The 22,997-nt window shown below is 34.4% G+C and overlaps 1 protein-coding gene across 7 annotated transcripts in view; it reads right to left on the bottom strand.

The window, feature by feature from the left end:
* Window positions 1-22,997, bottom strand: part of LOC115219652 (transcription factor 12) — a 171,008-nt gene that overhangs the window by 22,320 nt on the left and 125,691 nt on the right. For 5 of the 7 annotated variants that reach the window (XM_036509591.1, XM_029789826.2, XM_029789823.2 and 2 more), the window contains 6 exons: window positions 19,865-20,089; window positions 15,158-15,236; window positions 13,302-13,381; window positions 12,567-12,605; window positions 5,104-5,343; window positions 472-553 (listed from right to left, as the gene is read on the bottom strand). In XM_036509591.1, coding sequence (XP_036365484.1) covers window positions 472-553; window positions 5,104-5,343; window positions 12,567-12,605; window positions 13,302-13,381; window positions 15,158-15,236; window positions 19,865-20,089 — 745 coding nt within the window. The remainder of the gene's footprint in view (window positions 1-471; window positions 554-5,103; window positions 5,344-12,566; window positions 12,606-13,301; window positions 13,382-15,157; window positions 15,237-19,864; window positions 20,090-22,997) is intronic. The other 2 variants (XM_029789824.2, XM_036509592.1) reach the window with 2 other exon arrangements.

The raw sequence follows: 22,997 nt of genomic DNA, 5'->3' as shown, positions 1-22,997 counted from the left end.
ATGGGAAGTAGGCAACATCTGTAAAGATTGGGTAGGGCTGAAGAGTAGATTAAGAATTGCCATTGTCGTCATTATCATTATTTAATGTGTTTTCCATAATGGCATGGGTTGGTGGATTTGACAGGAGCTGGCAAGGCTGGGAGTCAAACCAAGCTCCAATTATTGTTTTGGCATGATTTTTACAGCCAGATGACCTTTCTAATTCCAACCATTTTACAGAGTGTACTGGGTGCTTTTTATGTAGCACCAGCAATATTAGTGCATGCTACGTAGCACCAGCATCAGTGCATGTTACATGGCACCAGCACCATTGCTTTTTAGAAGGTACCAGCATTGGTGCTTTTTACATAGCATCATTACTGACAGGGTCACTAAGTACCTTGCAAGACAAGAAAAAAAAAAAAAAAAAAAAAAAGCAAAAGGCAAGTATAACTATAAATTAAAATTAAGAAAACAATGAATGAAACTGACAATACAAACCATCAAATGGTTTCTGATCTGGGACAGCTGATAAACCACCTTGTCCTCTACCCTCTAGCGAAGAATGACTTCCCTGAAATAAAACAGAAAATACATGAATCTTTGTGTATTTGCACATATGCATCTATGCAGAGAAAGAGGGGGAAAATTATTAAATAAATTCCATTTAGATAATTTAACTAGGTTTAGAGACTGAAACACTTCTTTACAGCTAGCTTGTTTTCTACTAATGTACACAAATGTTTGAAATTTCCCATTATTCTATTTATACATTACATAATGGTAGTTCATTAGTTGTAGCAGTGTATCATTATTATGGGATAGAGAAAATGAGAGAGAGAGAGAGGGTGGGGGAAAACATATATATATATGTAGGACCACTGTTGGTAATATAAGACTGTGTTGTATTAGATGTAGCTATTTCAGAAAATGACAGAAGCCAACATACTGGGTTAAAGGATAACAATACAGAGAGATATTTGCTTTGAAGGCGACAAACTTGTTATGATAATACCCAGACAATTCCTAACAGGATAAAAAAATTTCATCTTGAGATTTTGCTTTATAACAAGCACCCAATGACATTAAATTTGAGAACCAATAGAAACTGATAAACAGGATATAATGTGCTTCGATGGTCACACTGCTCAGTACAATATTCACTGATAGTTATACTATACTCCAAGTCTTAGGCAGTCATTTGAGCGACCATTTCAACAAAAGCTTTTATCATTTGAGCCAAATTCATGTTAAACCATCTGGCTTTTAAATGACCCTGCCAAATGTAAAGCTTATTTATTCACATTGTTTTGAATCAATTCTGTGTTATAGCTTCGAAATTTCAATGATGTGGCTATTTATTTTTAGAATGACACTGACATTGTAGGGCAAGTGTGAGAGATCATAGCTAGTCAGTGTGAACATAAAACAAGGAGAACACTAAAGCCACATATCACCAATTTAAATGTTAAAGGGTTTCTAGGTGTCATCAATGTAGAGGATTCGGAAAGAGTTGGATGAATGTAAGGTGATTATTAAGGTATGGCAGCTCATAAAATTCACTCTAATCGTTCTGAGAAGAAAAAACTCCTGAATTTGTTGGTGAGATCCAGGCCATGATTGACAATGATCCCTTCAAGTCAATCAGGTCCATGGGAGTGTCTGAGTTTCTTATCAGGCAAGTAGTGCATGAAGACATTTGGTATTCCTCATACAAGATGACAAAGAGCCAATTTTTATAAGTCAAGGACAAGAAGAAAGACTGTGTTACAAAGCTTTTGAACAAACTCAAACATCCCCTCCAACCATGCTTTGATTTTTCTCAGACGAGAAAATTTTCTACCAGGATCAGATGGTGAACACACAGAACAACCGTTGGCTTGCCGTGTCCCCCAAATATATACCGAGAGTGATAAAAATCAAACATCCAGTCAACATCATGGTGTTTGGAGTGATCAATAGTGATAGTGACGTTATGCTTCCATTCATCTTCCCACATGGCCTCAGACTCAACACAGAGGCCTACATCAACTGCCTGGAGGAGGTATTGCTGCCCTGTGTCAAGAAAATGGCTGCTGGAAGACTCTATGTCTGGTAACAGGACTCTACACTATGCCACACCAGAAGGAGCACCCAGTCATGGCTGCCAGACAATTTCTATGACCACATCACCCCTAACATATGGCCACCTAATTTCCCAGACAGCAACCTCCTTGATTATTATATGCGGGGCACGGTTGAGCAAGAGACCAACAAAATTCCTTGTAACACGATGAACTGAAGGCAAGGATTATAGCAGCATTCACCAACTAAAACAAGGAGACCATCCAGAAGAATTACAGGAGATTCCAAAGTCATCTGGAGGCTGTGGTTGAAGCCAATGGCAATTTTATTGAATAAATTTACTCTTTAGAATTTCAAGATATTTTTATGTAATTTTGGTAAATATAGCTATCGAGATGAGATGTCAGCGATGTTTTCGTTTTTGCGTAATTTAGATGGCAATTTATTCACTGCACCCTGTATATATATTTAATGAGGGAGGTGGAAAATGAAAGAAACAAGAATATTGATGACTACAATTGGTTTGACCCATTTAGCATCGATCCCTTGCAGGTAGGATACTTCACAACTGGTTTGGGTGTATCTTTTGGTGTAGATATGTCTCTTCAGGTGATTTCAAGAGGTACCTCATTAAAATAAACTGATTCACACAACTTATTACGATTGTAGTGATCAATAAAGATTCTTGTACCTTCCATCTTCTGTCTCTCTCTCTCTCTCTCATTGATTCCATAAGATTTATTAACTATTTTATATACACACACACACACACACACACCTCATCATCATTTAATGTCCATTTCCCATGCTGGCATGGGTTGGATGGTTTAACAGAAGCTGACCAGACCAGCTGAAAGACTGTTCAGGTTCCATATCTGTTTTGGCATGGTTTCTATGGTTGGATGCTTTTTCTAAAGCCAACCACTTTACAGAACGTACAGGGTGCTTTTACGCAGCACCGGTACCAGTGCTTTTTACATGGCACCAGCACTTACGAGCCTGTAAGATTAGGGATGCTCACCTGGAGAGGGCTGCAAGGGACAAACCTGTATGTAAGGGCAACCATGCTTTTACTCAGCTTGATGTGTCTTTTCAAGCACAGTAAACCACTCCTCTGTTAGTACCAAGATATATATCTGTATATATCTCTCACTAAAAATTGAATAATATCATGTTCCAATGTACAAAATTTTGAAACAATATGTTACAAATAAAGCTATGAGCTCAACCACAGTAACTCGATAAGAGACAGCAAATATAGTGAATGAAAAACAATACAGATCGAAGGCTAAAAAAAAACTCAAGTCAACAGTCTAATAAATACATAACTCATTTCAGAAATACAGACATGTATGTGTAGAGGCTTTGTTGTCAATAAGTTAATCTTTCAGAATTCAAACTGGTCATATCCAGCCCAAATATTCTACATGTTTTATGTTCAAACAGGCCAGATCTGGCCTCTCACACCCTAAAACATCATCCTAAAATTAAACAATCAAATCACAAAATTTGAAAGCTACAAGAAAATGCATGATTAATTCAAAACAATGTGAACAAACAAGCATAGTTAACAGAATAATCTGAATGCTAAAGGGTTAAGACACTTTCAGTGCATATCCCATTCAGCATCTTTGAGATTACCATCACAACTGTTAACATCATCAACAGACAACAGAGGGATGCTGTAGACTAAGAAAACAAACAGAGAGAGAGAGAGACAGAGGTGGGGGAGTATTTAGCAATCACCAAACATTTACCTTCTGCTAAATGGTCATGAATAAAAGAAGGAAAAATACCACCAGCTTGAAATGAGTTTGCAATACTCACTTCCATGTTTGACAACCAAATATGCTAAACATGTAAACACTAAACACCATGCTTGGTGCTTTTTAAAAAATATTTCTGCTCTGTGCAAGCACCCACCTCACTTTATTTGTCTATTTTTTCAGTGCATTAAACATATATATCATTTTTCTGCACTTAAAAGTTGCACTGTCTTTACAGCATTGAGTTTCTGTCTTTGTTTACTATAAACAGACAGAAATTTAATATTCTGTATGAGAATCAGACACATGCTTTACGAGAATGAAAATGCAACGGGCTACAGACCAGAGCCTTGGCGAGCACCTAACCCAATGTAAAGTTACATAAATGAGAAAAATTAGCAAACACACACATGTAAGTGCATGTACAGACACACACATGCATGCACACAGATACACACATGAATACGTGCACACAGACACACACACACATACATTCACGCACACAAATTTACTTAATGGAAAGAACAAACCACTCAATGTCAGAAACATCAAAAAGATTGAATAACACTTCACATTGAAAATTCAAGATTCTTCTGACTAAAATAAGCATCTGGTAATCATTTAACACTATATAGAGTTTGAGGCCATGTGGTCAACATAGCATTAAGCATCATACACACATTTTTTATAGCTTTCATCCAACTTACTCGAGCACTGACATTTTCCTGTTTGTTATGCCTAGCTGGCTCACTGTTCCCATTGGTGAACTGTATTTATTTTCCTAACTGTGCCAGTTACAAAATAAACATCATAGTGGCAAGTTCTAACATTCACAAACTAGCTTGGTAAAAGAGCATAGAAACCATCTGTGAGAACTTGGTAAGTATTAATAAAAGCCATATGTAAAAAGTAAAGGGGAGGGTATAAGCTTTAACTGCTTTTAACAGGAAAAAAAAAATGTAACTGATATAAAGACAGGAAATTATGAATCTGGCCAAAAATTTTAGGCTTATTACTTTTAATGAATCTATTGTTGTAAAGTTTTGTAATTAATATATTTATAACCGTAAAGAGTTAGGATTCATGATATATATTTATATCCAAATTTACAATGGTCATTAATAAATGTTTAAACCCCCGTCCCAGCAATGTTCTCCCTCATATTCAAACAAATTAATAAAATAAATATTAAATAATAATAATATTAATAATACAAACATTGGGTAATAAACAGCAAAGTCAACATTTTTTGCTAAATATTATTATAAAAGATGAAAAGCAAACTATATCTCACCATATGGGATTCCATGTGTGCAGCAGCTGCCACCGCCATCGAGAGGCCATGGTAAGAAGGTATATTGGCATTTGGCCCACCTGGTATTCCAGCTGATGTCCCATTGGAATGTGGCGGTGGTTGCATTATGTTGCTTGGACCTCCTGTCAAACCTGGAATCATACCGGGAGTTGGTTGACCTTCGGCATGGTTGCGTAGAACCAATATGGCATCATCTAAACGTTCTTCCATCCTAGTTAGCTGTTTGGAGAAAAAGAAAATTACATCATTAATTAATTGAGAATTTACCCTTTTAATGATTCCTTCCAACTAGGCATGAAGAACATTTCTGGAGAGTAGCATGTATAGTCAATAAAACCAACTGTATTCATTTGCAATTAAATATCCAGAAACAAAAAGCAGAAGTTGACCTCTGAAATTTGAACACAAAGAGACCAAACTCAATTACTCTAAGGTATAAAATACAATCTAATGTGCTACTGTTTTCAGCAGTATACACAGTGTGATGAAGTAATAATTATTGTTTGCTATTTGTCTGGGTCAAGCTACTTAACAGCATAGCATGGTTGTATGGTTAGGAAGTTTGCTTTGTAACAACATGGTTTTGCGTTCATGCTCACTGCAGAGCCCCGAGGTGACCAATGTTTCCTGGGTAAAATTTGGTCAACAGAGACTGTGCGAGAGTATTTTCACATTTCAATATATTACTGCTCTAAATATGGATTTAATTTCTGAAATTTAAGCAAGTATTGCAGAGCATTTTGCTGACACAAAAGGTGTAAAAGATTAATTGAAATTTTCTTTGGATTCCTATGTTTCTGGTTTCTCTGTCAGCTGTACCAGTTTGGATATAATCAGTATACATTCCTTAAGATTCTCTTTCTGCCCTCCCCAGATAACATCACATATCCTATTTTAAATGCGAGACTGTTAGAAATATAAATTTTGTATGCAAAGAGAAGTACGTGCTTCAGAGTGTGCCTTCTTGCCTTAGCCAGCTCTATGTATATGGATATTATATGCACACCATTCTTTTAATGGTCACTTTTCCATGCTTTCTTGGGTTGAATAGAGTTTATCGAGACAACTTTTCTGCAGCCAGGTGTCCTTCCAAACCCCCCACCTGTTTTAGCAGAATATTGGATACGAATGACATTGCTTCTGTCAGTGACATCATTTAGAACTATCACACCATATCAAGAATCTCTCTCTCTCATATATATATATATATATATATATATATAATATTTTATACATACATATCATCATCATTTAATGCCTGTTTTCCATGCTGCTGTGTCTGTTTCAATATGGTTTTGTGGCTGAATGCCCTTCCTAACACCAATATATGTCTAAATATAGTCTAAAACTTTTAATGTGCCATGCAAACAAAAGCCACAAATTCTTTGTTTAATGTATAATTAGTGAGAGAAACCAGTGTTTAAAAAAATCTTAGTGATATTTATTCCACCAGAGTTTCACTAAACCATTTGGATTCAGGAAAAGATCAAACAGCGACAATTACAACTTCAAGAAAATATACTTTTCACAAGAATCCAATTTGATGTCATGCAAACAAAAGCCACAAATTCTTTACATTTTTATTTCTTTTCTTCTTCAATCATACATGCAAGAAGTTTAAAACGTTCTAATAAAATATGTATAGAGGGATTTGGAAAAAATACATGAGATTTGAAAAGATCATGTTAGTTATATATATATATATATATATATAGAGAGAGAGAGAGAGAGAGGGAGAGAGATATCCATTCAAGTGTGGATTTGATGGTGTAAGAGCTTTAAGAGCTGGATGTTCTTCTTAGCCCTTTCAATGCCAACCCAACTGAAACCGCCTCTAGATTTGTAGTACAAATGTCTTGTTTTCAAAAGTTCTGAATTGAAATCTTCCACCAAACCTTAGTCGCAATTTATGTTCTTAACACTAGCTTAATGATAACTAAGAAATTTTACTAAATTCTTTGTTATATTCAAAATTAATTGAAAGAAACACAGAGCATCTCAACAGAAATATGGCAACAAAGGGTTAATGAGTACCATCTTCAATAGAAGAATGGTTGCATAAACCAGCTGTGTGTGTGTGTTTGTGTCATTTCCTCAAAGCTGTAATGTTATCTCTCTATAAATTAGCATCAGTCCAAACCCTAAACTCTGGTCAGTGCCCTTGATTCTCTACAGAGACTCCAAGAGTGAGAGACAGAGAAGAAGGCATTTTGAAACTGAAGACTTCCCAAATGCTTGCAACAGAGTGGATTCTGCTAAAGGTAGGCACTCAAGGTGGCAAATTGTCTGCCACCCATGTAAGCCATGAAGAATATGCAACTGAGAAAAATAAAGGGCATGAATACCACAATTATTATTATTATTATACCATTTGACACACTAAAGGTTTCTATCAGTCTACTCGTCCTAGATTGGTGTATTTGTTGATTGGGAAGGATGAAAAGTAAAGTTGACCTCAGCAGAATTTGAACTCAGAACGCAAGTTGCCAGAATAAATAACGCAATGTATTTTGTCTGACGCCATAACAACTCAGCCACTCAGCACCTACCTCTTTATTTCATGACATCTGTGATAGCACCAAGGAGAAGAAATGTCAACAAAATATGGTAAAAATCACTGTAACTATCTAATGATAATATAGGCACAGGAGTGGCTACGTGATAAGAAGTTTGCTTTCAGGTTCCAGGTTCAGAGCCACAAGTGTCTTCTACTATAGTCTTGGGCCAACCAAAGCCTGTGAGTGAATCTGGTAGATGGAAACTGAAAAAAGCCCACCGTTCATATGTATATATCTATTTCTTTACTACCCACAAGGGGCTAAACACAGAGGGGACAAACAAGGACAGACAAACGGATTAAGTCGATTATATCGACCCCAGTGCGAAACTGGTACTTATTTAATCGACCCCGAAAGGATGAAAGGCAAAGTCGACCTTGGCGGAATTTGAACTCAGAACGCAGCAGCAGATGAAAAACCGCTAAGCATTTCGCCTGGCGCGCTAACGTTTCTACCAGCATCTATATGAGTGAGTCTTTGTGCCGGTGTTTGTCCCCCATCCACTTCCACCACTTGATAACCAATGTTGATGCCTTTATATGCTCGAAACTTAACAGTTTGACAGGCTTAAAAGAATTTAAAAAGAAAAAAATACTGAGGTCTATTCTTCTTCTCAAACAGCCATGCATGCGACTGTAATTTGAAATAACTGATTTTTTAAAAACTATTTTCACTCAATACACATCTTAACATAGTCTAAAAGCTTTAATATGCCAACAGTGTGTATTGTAGTTTAATGGCAGTTAGGTTCAAATAAATTTTACCATCCAAATATTCATCTGCCTCACAACTGTAATGTCACTGAAAGTTAAATAGAATCCTGAATGTGAGCCTTTGTTTAACCCTTTGCCTGTCTTGTTTATCAGATGTGATACACACAACATATTTCTCTGACATCCATGAATCATATATAAGATACATATTACCATTTTTTTTTTTCAACCACCAGGGTAATGTGTGACTTATGAAAGGAAAGCTTTATATTACTTAGATCGCATGAAAAAGGGCTAAGTGAAAGTTTGAATAGAAACTTATGAAAATGCTTCGGGTAGGTAAGTGGTTAAATGTCGAGGTCAATATCCTGAAACTCAAAAGTTTTACTATGTAAATACTGCTGAACGAACTAGATATGTATAGAAATGAAGAAAATACATGTGATTGTGAGGAAAGTGAAGGTAAAAGTAAACTAACGGGTGGAAGTCTTAAGATGAAATACTTCAAATTGTTGTCTACATGAAGCTGGCATGGAAAACCAGTTACGATGACGGCAGTAGCAACAATAACGAAGCCTGCACGGCCTAGGGTTTTATGCTTTTAAAGAAACAATGGCAGCAAAACAGTTAAGTTACAAAACTGCTACTGCCACTACCATCACCAGCAACACTAAGACGAACAACCAAGAAAATGAGATGATGGGAGTTTGCAAATAGCAGACACTTCTTCTATAAAGTGAAATCATGAGTAATTAGGACAGTTCATAAATGCTCCAACACCATTTTATGGGTATGTGTACACACAGTCACACACATTCACACACACAAACACACATTATTTACTGAGAGGGCCGAGAATATGAGTAAATCTTGAAGGTTGATGAGTTAATTGTTAGCTGAGAGTTTGATAAGTTCAGAGAGACAGGAATACAGCTTTGTAGAATATATATTTAAGCATTGCTGCTGCTGCTGCTGCCGCTGCTTGCTGTTAGAAATGAAGCAAAAGGTTTAATGATATTCTTGGCAGCCAGACAAAACAGCACACACTTTAAATACATAAGCTGATCATGGATGCAAATGCTCTGAAGTCTAGTCTGATATATAAACAGTGAGTCATTAAAAAAGAGAGAAAGAGAGAGAGAGAGAGGACAAGCTGAAAAGGCAGGGAGAACTCAGTAGCTGAGGTTTGTGGTAGTTTGAAGCAACTCAGAAAACTTTTTGTTACTACTGATGACAATAACAGGTATTGCTGCAAGACACAACAAAGTCAGAAGTGTTATCTTACAAAAAGCAATGATGATAAAAAAATAAATAAATAAAAAACAAAAACAAGGTGATATAAAAGAAAATAATGAAATAACACAATAATGCGAGTGATAGAAGAAAGAAGAAAAAACAGAGGAGGAAGAGTGAGAGAGAGGAGAGAGAAAGAGAGAGGGTGTTTGACTGTAGAAAGATGGATAAGAGATATTTATATTGATGTATCTGACATTTAATATCTAAATATTTTATATATATTCAGCCTGAAACATGAAGATTTTTTTTTTTAAATGAGTACAATTAAAAAGGAAGAATATTACTAAAATATATATATATATATATAAAACACTTGTGTAAATAGATCGGATCGTAGATACTTTAGCCCCCAAAATCAATTTTACCTACTCAAGTTTCATATTTATATGGGTGGCTGTATTATACACCCACACACTTGTATGTATATCATCATCATTATCATTTTACATCTGGTTTTCCATGCTGGTATGGGTTGGGTAGGTTTCTTGTTGCAATTTGTAACAAGGGAAACAAGAAAAAACAAACTAAAAAAAAAACACAGGGTTATGTTGGTGCATGTGCTTACAGTGTGGACTTCATGCATTTTATTAGGCCACAATCACAAAAGAGGTTGTCCCCAGAAAAAGATTAAAGGATTTTTCTGATCTAAAACAGCTCTTGGAATTCATAAGTTGCATCATAGATTGACAGGGTTTGCATATTAATCAAATTTTCTATGGCTGGATGCCAATCTTATCATAAACCGCTTTACAGAAAGTATTGGGTGCTTTCTATCATGCCATCAACATGACAGAGGGTACCTATGTGAATGTGAGGACTAAAGAGTTCTCTGTACTCTGTATCATCAGAGCTTATTTGAATGTGCTGCCCTCCTTGGAGGTTTGCCTGTGATGTTGCTTGTCGAGTCCACTTTTGACGTTTTGTTTTTGTGTAGTCTTTATGGCTAGATATCCTTTTTATCAGCAATTACTTCACCAAGTGTAGGAAGTCACATAAAATATATGTCCATATATATGCATAGAACACAGCTAATGTCATTTGAAAGTTGTCTAGCTAGCTACAAAGCATGATATATACTAAGGTTGCTAAGTGTGGAAGAATGGCAATATTATAGATAGTACTTAATCATGAGCTAGATAAGATCACTAATTCTGAAATTTGCACAAATTCTCAAAGGAAGTGATTCGGGTGTGCTTGCTCTGGTCAACTACACAATGAAAGTTGTAAGCTAGATTTCTGCAAGGCAAATGGAGAGGGTAACACAATGACAATAGCATTGCTAAAAACTTACCATAAAATCACCTCATCTGTCATAACAAGAACAACAATAATAATAAGAATAATGATGATAATTATCTTGTAGTCAACAGAGCTGACTCCAGAATATTAATGATAAACATTCTATCAGTTCTGGAAGAATGCAAAGTAAAAGTAGCTCTTCAGAGATTTCAATTCAGAACAGTGAGTCATGGAAGTAGATACCAAAAAGCTTCCAGTCCACTACTCTAGTTCTGGCATTATTTTCAAAAATCTAATTCTCCAGTTCAATTTATAAAGATTTCTAACACTGACACAAGCCAGAATTTCTGTGACCTTCATGCCTTTTGTCAAAGCATTAACAATTTCATTGTAGTCAAACACGAAACTGATAGCTGATCACAAAATTTAGTTTTTTTGAGAGCTTACTTCTATAATACTCACCAACTTTCTATGTTATAATAATGATGATGATGACGAAAAAATTATATGAAACAAATATAGCATCAACTGCAAATACACAGAGTTAAGGAACCAGTTGTAGACCTGACCCACTTGTCTTGCTGTGTACTTACACAATTTTACAAAAAATATGACCAATGACATGAAGACCATAACAGCATCTAGATGGCTGAACAAGAGATCTTTCTTGAAAAGCTATCAAACTTATTTCATGAAAAATTACTTAGCCTCAAAATACTTAACCTTTCAAAACTTGCAAATGCCTAATGTTTTAGTCTTATCTCGTGCATTTGGCCATGAACAAATAAGAAAATATACACTATCTCAAATTAGTGTTTTAATAATGCTAAATATCAAAATCATCAGTATTTTTACTCAATTATCATAATTGCTACACTTTCAATCTTGGTTTGACAGCATGTGACCATTTTAGTTTGTGTGCTAGGCCAGTGCACTCCAATTCAGATTTCACCCAACTATTTACCCAGTGCAAAGTTGATCTATTCTAAGCTGGGTTAAAGTTTCAATTTAAGGATTGTTCCTGAAACTTCATGTAACTCTAACAGTGGTTTGCACTAACAGCAAAGTTGAAGACAGATTTTAAAATCATTTACTTTCTGAAACTAATATCAAGCCATCTACACTTTGTCCACTATGTTTTCCCTCTAATAATACATATTATCATAAACTTTCCCACCTAGGGATATTTTAGCCATTCTAACTTTATGATTCTATTTTGAATTTATAGTGCATTTTAATGTAAAAGAAAAAAAAAATGAATACACTAACTGGATATATGTTGAGTATAAAATACAAAACAAAATTTATGTTTATAGCATGCTAACATCTCCACAGTTTTTTTTATGATCATGCTGACTTTCTTTGTAAATACAAGGCAATATATTAAGCACTGGTGCACCAGATTACCAAATCATTCCTTGATTTAACCATTCAATATATTATAATTCTATCAACTGTAACTCTTTTTTTTTTTTCAGAGAAATGAATGACCAATCAAATCATGCAGTCTATCTTCTGCTACCATGCTACTGCTTAACCTGGTGCTGCTGTAGAAGCAAGACAACTACAGTTGGAGATGTTTTCAACACACATTCACAGCAAAATTTAACACGGAATAACATAATAGAAAGCCTACCTTCTGACTGTTCTTGTTTTCTCCCCTGCTATAGCGTAGCTTTAATGAAAGATAAAAACAACAGTTTACCACAGTATTGAACGAAGTTTAATTTTAAAATGAGTAAAACAACGATAAAAATGCATTGCAGTCTTTATATTGTTTTTTTTTTATCCTTCAGAATTGTGGAAGAACCTACAGCAAAAGTTTATCTTAAGAGTTTAACATGCTTGATTCCCCACGAAGCCTGTATACCTCATATTCATTCCCCATGAAGTATGTATATCTCATATATTGACCCACATGACTACAGTTATTGGTGTATATAAGTGTGTGAGGATGTATGAGTGTATGTGTGTTGGCATGCTGCATGGGATGAACTGGTGTACAAAATTAAACACTTGCATATGTCCCTACTCCGCACACTGAATAAGTATTTTTACAAGTTGATGTCTGCCATAAAATCCATAGCTTCAGCTAAATAGACTTAAGTAAATGTAAAGTGGACTGCCTCAGAATCTACAACCCAATGCCAATCACAGAGTTTGAAGCAATCATTTGTAGAAACTAACCATCATATTGACATCTAATAGTGATAAAACTGAGAGTTAGAAATTGATTTCACCACTGAAACGAAAGCAATCTGATAACAAGTATACACTGAATTATATACAAACTTTCACAAACAAGTTCGATCAGCTGCAGTATTTGGAAGATTTCAATAGAACACTTGAAGAAAATGATGCAAACACTTACTAATGAATGAAGATGGTTGTCAAAATGTGGCGAGGTAGTGCTGCTCTGAGTGCTTGGTCGCTGCCAGTGACTAGTTGGGCCTGAAATATTAACAAAATAATTCAATAACAAGCTTTATTAAACAATTTCATGCACAAATCAACAAATAAAATCAGTACGCTTTTGTATCAAACGATGTTTCCTACTTTTCTATAATAGTCAATAAAGCTGATATTTTGGCATTCCAAACCCTAGATATAAGCATTGTTAAATTTCAAGACTCCTAATATTCTTTGAATTTCGCTCTTTTGTTTAAGGCTGTCACATAAGTATCTAACAAAGCCTTCTTCATTCAGCTACCTTTCTTGAAAACAAAAATCCGTAAATAGGTTTTCTTTGATAAAATGATGTTGATAACATATGACTTTTTTTTCCCCAAAGGTGAGAGACAATCTCATTGAAATTGCCATTAATCTGTCAAGATACTGAATGATAATAGTAATCCACCTTCTCTTCTTCAGGGCTTCTCATTTGGCTAAATGATGTTTGTATGTAATTAAAATATTTGGAATATCATCTAGAAGTACTGTTTATGAAAGATGATAGAATTAATAAGGCTGTAATGTACAGATATTTATCAAACAATTTTATTCCACTCACTATAGACAAGAAATTATTTATATGGCTGAAATTTCAGCATAAAATACTCAAGACAAAACATTTTGAGGTTAAAAGACATCATATTTTTGATGTCTTTGAAATCACTCTGTTGTTGAAAGTTTCTGCATTACCACAGATATCCACATCCAAAAGTCTGGATGTTGAACGATGATAGTATTAACCCCATTACGTGCATCCTCATTTTCATTGGTCCCATTCTGGATAAACAAGGAGTGTTATTAAAATACTTGAAGCGTCTCCTACAAGTACTATAGAAATTACTTCTGCTAGTCATCATCAAAACAGTTGGAAGGCGATTTCTATATAATTTTCTCTCTCCACCGGAGAAAGTAATCTCATGATACCAACACAACATTTTAAAGGCAAACCTGTTAGGGATTTTGTCTTTACAAAAGTTTGCCAGATGATGATGAAAACAAGATGGTGACAACCTTCAATGACAGAGTGAAGTGCAAAGAGCATTTAAAGTCCTGTCGTTTCAAAATGCTTTATCTAGTAAGATATTTTAAACTGTACTGTATAGGTGTAGGCATGGATGTATGGTCAAGAAGCTTGCTTTCCACCAGGCGATGTCAGGTTCTGTCCCACTGCTCAGTACATTGAGCAGTTGGCTTCTACTATAGCCCCAGCCTGACCAAAGCTATTTGAGAGGATTTGATAGATGGAAAATCAAAAAAAAAAAAAAAAAAAAAAAAAGCCCATCATGTGTATGCCCTTGTCTTGACAACAGTTGAGAGTTGGCAACAGGAAAGGCATCTGACTTTAGATAATCTACTTCATTGAATTCCATCTAACCCATGCAAACATGGAAATATAGATATTAAAAGATGACGATGATATATAACTGTATCAATTCATTTTTATAGGATAAACAGTACTTCCAGTTTCATCTATGTTGGATGAAAGAATATTCATACGGCAAGTTTTAAAAAGATATCTTTGCTTACTTATTCTTTCCCATTACATATAACTTCTCCAAAGTCATTAACAAATGATATAATAATTATTAATATACTTATTCAATTAATATGTATATGTGTACACTACATATTAATGTCCTAAAAATGGTGAACACACGCACACACACACACACATATATATACCATTTGTAGGACATATATATATTATAGAACCTTTAGATCTAATGTACTCAATATTTCCCATAAATGCTTTCTCCTGATAACTTGAATTTTTACCTGACATAGGAGGAGGTGATGATACTGGAGTGGAAGGGTTCGAGCCATAACTGCTGTTAGTATGTTCTGTGGAGTAGATCTAGAAAACAGAAAAGCAAATAATAATAAATGATGATGATGATGATGATGATGAACAAGACAATGATGATGATGACAATGATAATGATAGAGGCATAAGACCACAAAAATGGCGGAAAGGGAATGGTTGATTAAATCAGCATTGGTTCACGACTAGTACATGTTTCCATGATGTCAAAAGGATGAAAAGCCAAAGACACTCCCAGATTGATTTGAACTCAAAATGCAAAGGGGAAGTAACTAAATACCATAAAGAAGGCAATCCATTCAGTGCCTGATTTTGCCATTTATATTAGTAATAGAGGAAGTAACAATAGCTTCAATAGGCAAAAGACCAGAAATCTAGGGGAGGCAGTTAGTCAATCAAATCAATCTCAGTACTTTTCATCAACCCAGGAGGGATGAAAAGCAAAGCTAACAATGGCTGGATATGAATTCTGAACGTAAAGATCTGGAATATATACCACCAGACACTTTAAAAATTCTACCAATAACAATGAAGGGAGAGGGGTTATTAGTTGATACCATTGATCACTGTAATAGACTTGTACAGTGGTTCTCAACCTGTGGTCCACAAAGGTAGTACTGGGGGTTTGTGAACTAAATTTAAAACTTCATAAATATATCAAAGGATAAGCATATTAAAAGGGGTTCATGGAAAAACTCATTTAAATAAAAGGGGTCCTTGGTAGTGAAACGGTTGGGAACCACTGGACTAGTACTTTACTGACTCTGATAGGGTGAAAGGCAAAGTTGACCTCAGCAGGTTTGAACTCAGAATGTAAAGAGTCAGAACAAACACTAATGATTCTGTCAATCCCCTACCATAATAATAATCATCATCATCATCATAATGATAGACAAGACGAAGAGTGTGATGCGATTGCAATAGATATTTTATTGGTTGAGCAATATTTCGGCACTCCGTGTGTCTTTTACAAGTTCAAAATACAAATTAAAATTAAATTCAAAGCAAGGAAGTGCTGAAACATTCAAAATTAAATTCTGATTTAATTTTGAATGTTTCAGTGTTTCTTAACTTTGAATTTAATTTCCATTTGTATTTTGAACCAATAAAATATCTACCGTCCAACCCAAGCAAGCATGGAAAGCGGACGTTAAATGATGATGATGATTGCAATTGCATTGCACTATTCGCCTTGTCTGTTAAATTTTCTGAAGAGTTACGTCAATCCTTTTAAAATATAGTAATATAATAGTAATAAGTGATTCTGATTTGGGCACAATGCCAGTAAATTTGAGGAGAGAGGGTAAATCAATTACATCAACTCTCAGCTCGCTCCAGTATTTGACTGGTACTTCATCGACCTTGGAAAGATAAAAGGTAAAGTTAACCTTGGGACATAAAGAGCCAGAATAAATACTGCAAGGCATTTTTTTTTCTGAAGCTCTAACGATTCTGCCAAGCCACCAACCCAATAATAATGATAATAATAATCCTTTTTACAAAAGGCACAAGGCCTGAAATTTGGAGGGAGAGGACTAATCGATTACATTGACCCCCGTGTTTTACTAGTCCCTAATTTATCAACCTTGAAAGAATGAAAGGCAAAGTCGACTTCAGTGGAATTTGAACTCAGAATGTAGCGAAGAGCAATATACCGCTAAACATTTCGTCCAGTGTACCAACGATTCTGCCGGCATTTCTGTACAAGGCCAACAATTTTGAAAGGAGGATGTTAGTTGCTACCACTCAGTACTTGACTGGTACTTCATTTTACTGATCCCAAAGGAATGAAAAGCAAAAGCTGACCTAGGAAGGATTCAAACTCAGTGAAAGTACCGGAACAAATATTGCAAGGTATTTTCTCCATGCTCTAATCATTCCTGCCAATCCACTATGATAATGATGATGATGATGATAAAAATAACAACAAAAACAATAAAGAAAAGAGAATTTAAATTCTTCAGAGGACAATATAAAATGGTAGAAATGATTTGCAGACTAAACCAGAATTCTAGCTTAAACCCCTTTAGAGAACCCTATCAGTGTGTTGCTGTAATGTCTGCAAATGCACATATATTTACATTATACTGGTTTCAAAATTATCAACACAGCTTTGTGAATCCCTGTTGAAGACAGACACGAACACGTTATTCCATTCCATGTAGTCCGACTTTGCTCTTTAGTACAGAATGAATTCAGATTATAAGTCAATATGTAGACCAACACTCGTACCTTGGATAGCTAATACCGTTTCTCTATCTGCCTTATCAATCTATGTATACATGCATATACATGTGAACCCACACAACACCACCAAATACATGCATGCATGTGTGTGTGTGTGTGTGTGTGTGTGTGTGTAACTGAATGGTAGATTTTGCAAGGCATACATATTATTGCATCTAATCTGTATGTAACATATGGCACACACTGCAGCAACTTAAGATAATGGCATAGTTATGCGCCATATACTTGCTTGTCCCTAAAAATATACTCCCCCATTTACTGCACATTTAATGAGATCTCACCACCCATCACCATTACATCTCCATATGGTAGAGTGGTTAAATAAATATATATCTTAGTTCATAGTAAAATATGAAAATATTAAGTTTTTTTTCCTTCTTTCTTCTATTAAGCACACTACAAGTTAGATTGCCTGCTGACAATTTTTGGGGTCCTGATGCCAGTTCTAATGATCAGTATGAGACATTTCAAAAGTGTACGGTTTAAGGTTAATATAATACTTCTTCAATACATAAATTAAAATATTTATTAATCAAACTGATCAGCAACCATAACATCATAATATTTACATGCTATTTAATTATAGTATTCTGATAAAGATGCTTAAGATGTCAAATAATAATTTGATAAAAGGGATTACAGACAAACAAAAATTAGAGGAAGAAAGAGGAGGTAGGGGACAGTTTTTTGAACTCAGCGGAGATCTTCAAAACCATCACAAATGTTTTAACATCTGTTTTTCCATGCCTTGCATGAGTTGGACCTTGTTTCAATCTTTTGTCATCTCCCCTGAAAGCCTACTTTCCTGAATTTCTGAGATCAAACACCACCTCTTCTTTCCATGTTTTTCTTCATTTTTCTCCCATCACGGGTAGTCTCCTCTGACAGCAGATAGCACTTTTTCACCCAGCCACTACTGGTCCACTATACCACATAACTTATAAGAGTGTAGTTGTCTCTCATGTACTCACTGGCTAATAATACATTAATGCCTAGCTGTGCTTGCAACTTATCTCTGAGCTAACAACATACATTCAACAAAACATGCTTGCCTCGTTACTCTCCCGTCTCCACAGATCATCTACAGTCAATGCCCATGCCTCACTATCTACTCAATACCACAATTCTTCCACATTTTTCATATTTCATACAGTCTTTCATTCACATGGAGGGAGAAACCTCTTGTTGACAATTAATAAATTAAATTATATTCTGCTACTAGAGCTAGAAGTTGTGTGCTGAAACATTGGACACTAAACTTGTTGTTTTAGATTATTCACAGTTTGTTATCTTAGATAATGTAAATATCATATAAGACTTAAGCCAATTAGTCAGAGGCCCACTTCTGTATCAATTATCATTCTAATAACAACGCTGTAAATTAAGTCTCTCTTTCTCCACTTGGTGCCTCTTTCTCAACAACTATTACATGACTAATCCAGTATGTAACACCCTTGTGAAATTCAAGGCACAGCCTCTTTTTTTTTTTTTTTCTTAATATAAAGTAGTTGTATAAAATAATATCTAAAATTTTCTTCACAATTAGATTTGAAGTCAAAACAAAAAAAAAAAAAACCCAAAAAACTAAATACTAGAAAGCTGTGGTCAACTTGTTACTCCTGAGGTTTAAAGATTGTAAGTCAGATGCTCTAAGTTTTGATAACATTGAGACAACGAAAATATATATATAAAAATAAACTAAGTCATCAAAACTAAATTTAAAACAACTGAAATAACATGAATAATCCCATTACATAGAGTCATATATTCTAGCTAACACTTTAGAATACTAATTGTTAGGTTTATTAGATAATGAGTTGAAACACTGTGCAAATGCTTTTGGAGCATATTTCACTGGCACCAATAAACGAAAATAAAAAAATTGATCTCAGTCTCATTTTATAGTAGATCATCTAAACAAAAGTCATTTAAATTATTTTCAAAATATTGTAAAATTGCAAATCTGATCAACCTATGCCAATAAAATAGTCTACTGGGTCTAAATATAGCAGTTTATTTTATTAATATATAAAATTTATTACAGCAATTTGAAAAAATATTTGCAGCCAACAGTAGCACAAATTTTTGTAATGGCAAAGATATTTCAGATCAGGATGTTTATTTGTTACATGTAAATCACTGTATAATTTGTAAATAAATATTCCAAATACATTTTACATTAAAGAGCAGAACAGCCAATTTAATTAACTTTATGGTTTCAAGTATCACTACCTTACAATGTACATGACGTGAATCATGTAATTTAATGAAAGAATAACTTTAATAGAACTTAGGGAATTAACCTCATCTACAGCTTCCCATAAGTACTTTTATTGTTTTTAGTGTATCTAAGTTAATTAGTTTATTTTGGAGTTAATTATATAAATGACTTGACTTAATGAAGGAACACTTACAGAGGCTAATGCTTTTCCTAATGTGTCTCCTGTTTGTGTAGTTCCTTGATTACGAGAGGCCTGCATAATATCAGAGCCATTCACTGTAGGTGAAGTGTTGGAAAATGTGGATGATGACACAGGAGGCACAGTAGGTAGCGTGTTGCCACTACTGCGAAATGTTGACATAGGAGGAAGACCTGATGATAGCATAGCTTCATGATTTGGGGAAACAGTATGGTAACCCTAAAAAATAAACAAATTTTACTTTATTGAAGATGTCACTAAAATTATTTTTGGTTAAAATGCAATTAAAAAAAAACAATAAAAAAAACAAAGCAAGAAATAAACAATAAATAAAAATGAAAATGTTTAAAAGTGGACAAGTCGTTTCTGCTGGCAAAACTGGTTTTTCTTTAAGTCCATTCTGGTGTATAGGGGAAATTGTTGTCAAAGTAAATGTTCAGAGAGGAAAATATTCAGGATGAATTCTGCTTTATTAAAACTTTTACTTGAGATTCTAAACAATCTTATTAGTTGCTAATTAAAACAAATCTACATAATCACATTAGGGAACATGTTACCAGATCTAATGTAAATTTAGAAAACAAAGAAGTCAGAGGCATTTAGAATAAATTTTAGACATAAATGAATATACTACAGTTTTGGGGAGTATAGGAAACAGAGTTCCAAGTTTGCTGGGGTCATGAAAATCAAATAAATTTCAGAAGAAACTATGGCGAACCAACAGGAAATAAATGATCATAAAATTAAAAACAACAAAAAAAAAAACTTGATATTTAAGACCATAAGGAAAAGTAATTTAATATGTTTATATAATAAAATGTATTTAATTACTCTTGTACACATTAGTAGTAGAATTACAGTTCTAAAAAGTAATGCACTAAACATTAAATTTTTTCAACACTCCAGGTATGTATATGTGTAAAGATATATATATATATATGTATATATCTAAGCATGCATGTGTACACATACACACCAACATACAAACACAGATATATAACACAAACATATTCAAGAAATGGTCTTTTTTTTCTGTTTCTGTTTCTGAAGCCAGTTTTAAAGAAAGGCTTGCCACTACCACCTAATATAGGTTAGAAAAACATAGGGTAAGGGAGGTTAAGGAAAGAATGAATTAACAGCAGCATTCTATTTGAAAAGAAACCCAAGCTGTTGCTTAGCTAGCTACTTGTGTTGAACAAACTAATTCCTTCCCTATCATGGAGATTGAGTGATACCACATGGGAGTAGGAAGCTAAGATTTTCCTTCAGAAGAACTGATTTCCTTCAGGCTCCTGACAGTAGCTTGACCCCTGTAAAAGTTGCTGAGGGAAGTCATCTCCTCAAGATTGATATCTGATATATGACTAGGAAGTAAAGATTAATTAGATTTACTAAAAGAAGATCAACAATAAACTTTAAATATTTTTGTTATAGATTAATAAACCAAAGCAATCAACAAAATCACACAAAATTTTTAATTCTGAAAAAAAAAAAAAAGAAAAAAAAAGTAAAAAAAAAAAAAAAAAGTAAAGTAACAAAACAAAAACAAATCACAATGTTATTGTAATATAATATATATAAATGTTATTGTAGAGAAGTGTGTGCATGTGTTTACAATTTTTAAATAGGCTGATGAACAGATACATAAAGTGAATCACATATCTTATGAGGTTTACCTGTACAACAGTGTTTAAAAATTGTAAACATATTTGTGATTTAATACTAGCGGCTTCACAGAAATAAAAATCATTATATATAAACACATACATGAGAAAGAGAGGGCATTTATATCATTTTGACCTAGTAAAAAAAGAACAGCTAAAATGTTCTTGACATTTTAAAGAAAACCAAACATGTAGATATAAAGACAACTTGCACATGGAAGAAAAAGAAAAGTGAGAAACACATTCTACTATGTTTGAGAATAATTTGGAATAATTCAGCTATTTATACCCATTTTTGAAACAATGATTGATGAAGGTGTGAATATATTTGAAACCAGTAAAATGTAAACATGTGCATGTGTAGATATCACAGTAACACAAATACATAAACTTTAGTTTAAGGGTTTCAAAAGAATCAGCTTAATACTGAAAATCTCACACACACACACACAAGAGCAAGAGACTTAGAAGTGAATATAAAAGCCTTAAGTGTTCTTAAATGACGAACATGACTTTGCCACATTATATATATTATACCCTTATAAATACATTTATATATACAAATGTGAGAAAAAGTACTTAATACATATAGTGGAGTCTTATATAAGAAGAATCTGAAATATCAATGTTGCACGACAAACAGGTGATGTGAAACAGAATAACAAGTGTGGTATTTCAAGCTTATATACACACATGACTATGTGATTTCAAAGTTTCCTTCCCAACCATGTTTTCAGGTTCAGTCCCACAGTGCAGTACCTTCAGCAAGTATTTTCTACTAAAGGCTTTGACCAACCAATGTTTTGTGAGAGAATCTGGCAGATGAAAACTATCTCATATATACCACACACACATACGTATGTACACACTAAAATAATCACTGGAGTCAATATGATCAATTAGGAGAAAACTAATAGAAATAGATATTTTCCTATTATTGAGAGCCAATTTATAATTTTCTTAAGGATTAGTAAATGAACTATTAACACTCATGAGATGGGTTTAATAGTTGACAGGCAAACTTTCAAAATAGCCATCATTACTTCATGGCGAATGAAATAGGCAAGGATTTGGGTGACTGTTTCCTTTTATGAAAGAATTTTTTGTCCAAAATAACCCCCACTCCTTACATTTTTGCCCATCAACTACATGTCCTATTCTGGTAAAATTTTACTGGTACTTTTCTCCATGGTGGAGATAGTTATTCTGGAAGTCCACTGATCACCTATTAATCTGTCTCACAAGTATAGTAGTTTTCTTTACTAATCATCATCATCGTTTAACGTCTGCTTTCCATGGGTTGGATGATTTGACTGAGGACTGGCGAACCAGATGGCTGCACCAGGCTCCAATCTGATCTGGCAGAGTTTCTACAGCTGGATGCCCTTCCTAATGTCAACCACTCCAAGAGTGTAGTGGGTGCTTTTATGTGCCACCAGCACGAAGGCGAGTCAGGCGGTACT

The sequence above is a fragment of the Octopus sinensis genome, linkage group LG15 (assembly GCF_006345805.1).
Source record: "Octopus sinensis linkage group LG15, ASM634580v1, whole genome shotgun sequence".
NCBI lineage: Eukaryota > Metazoa > Mollusca > Cephalopoda > Octopoda > Octopodidae > Octopus > Octopus sinensis.
Note: the sequence above shows the minus strand (reverse complement) of the source record. Positions and strands in the feature narration are given on the sequence as shown.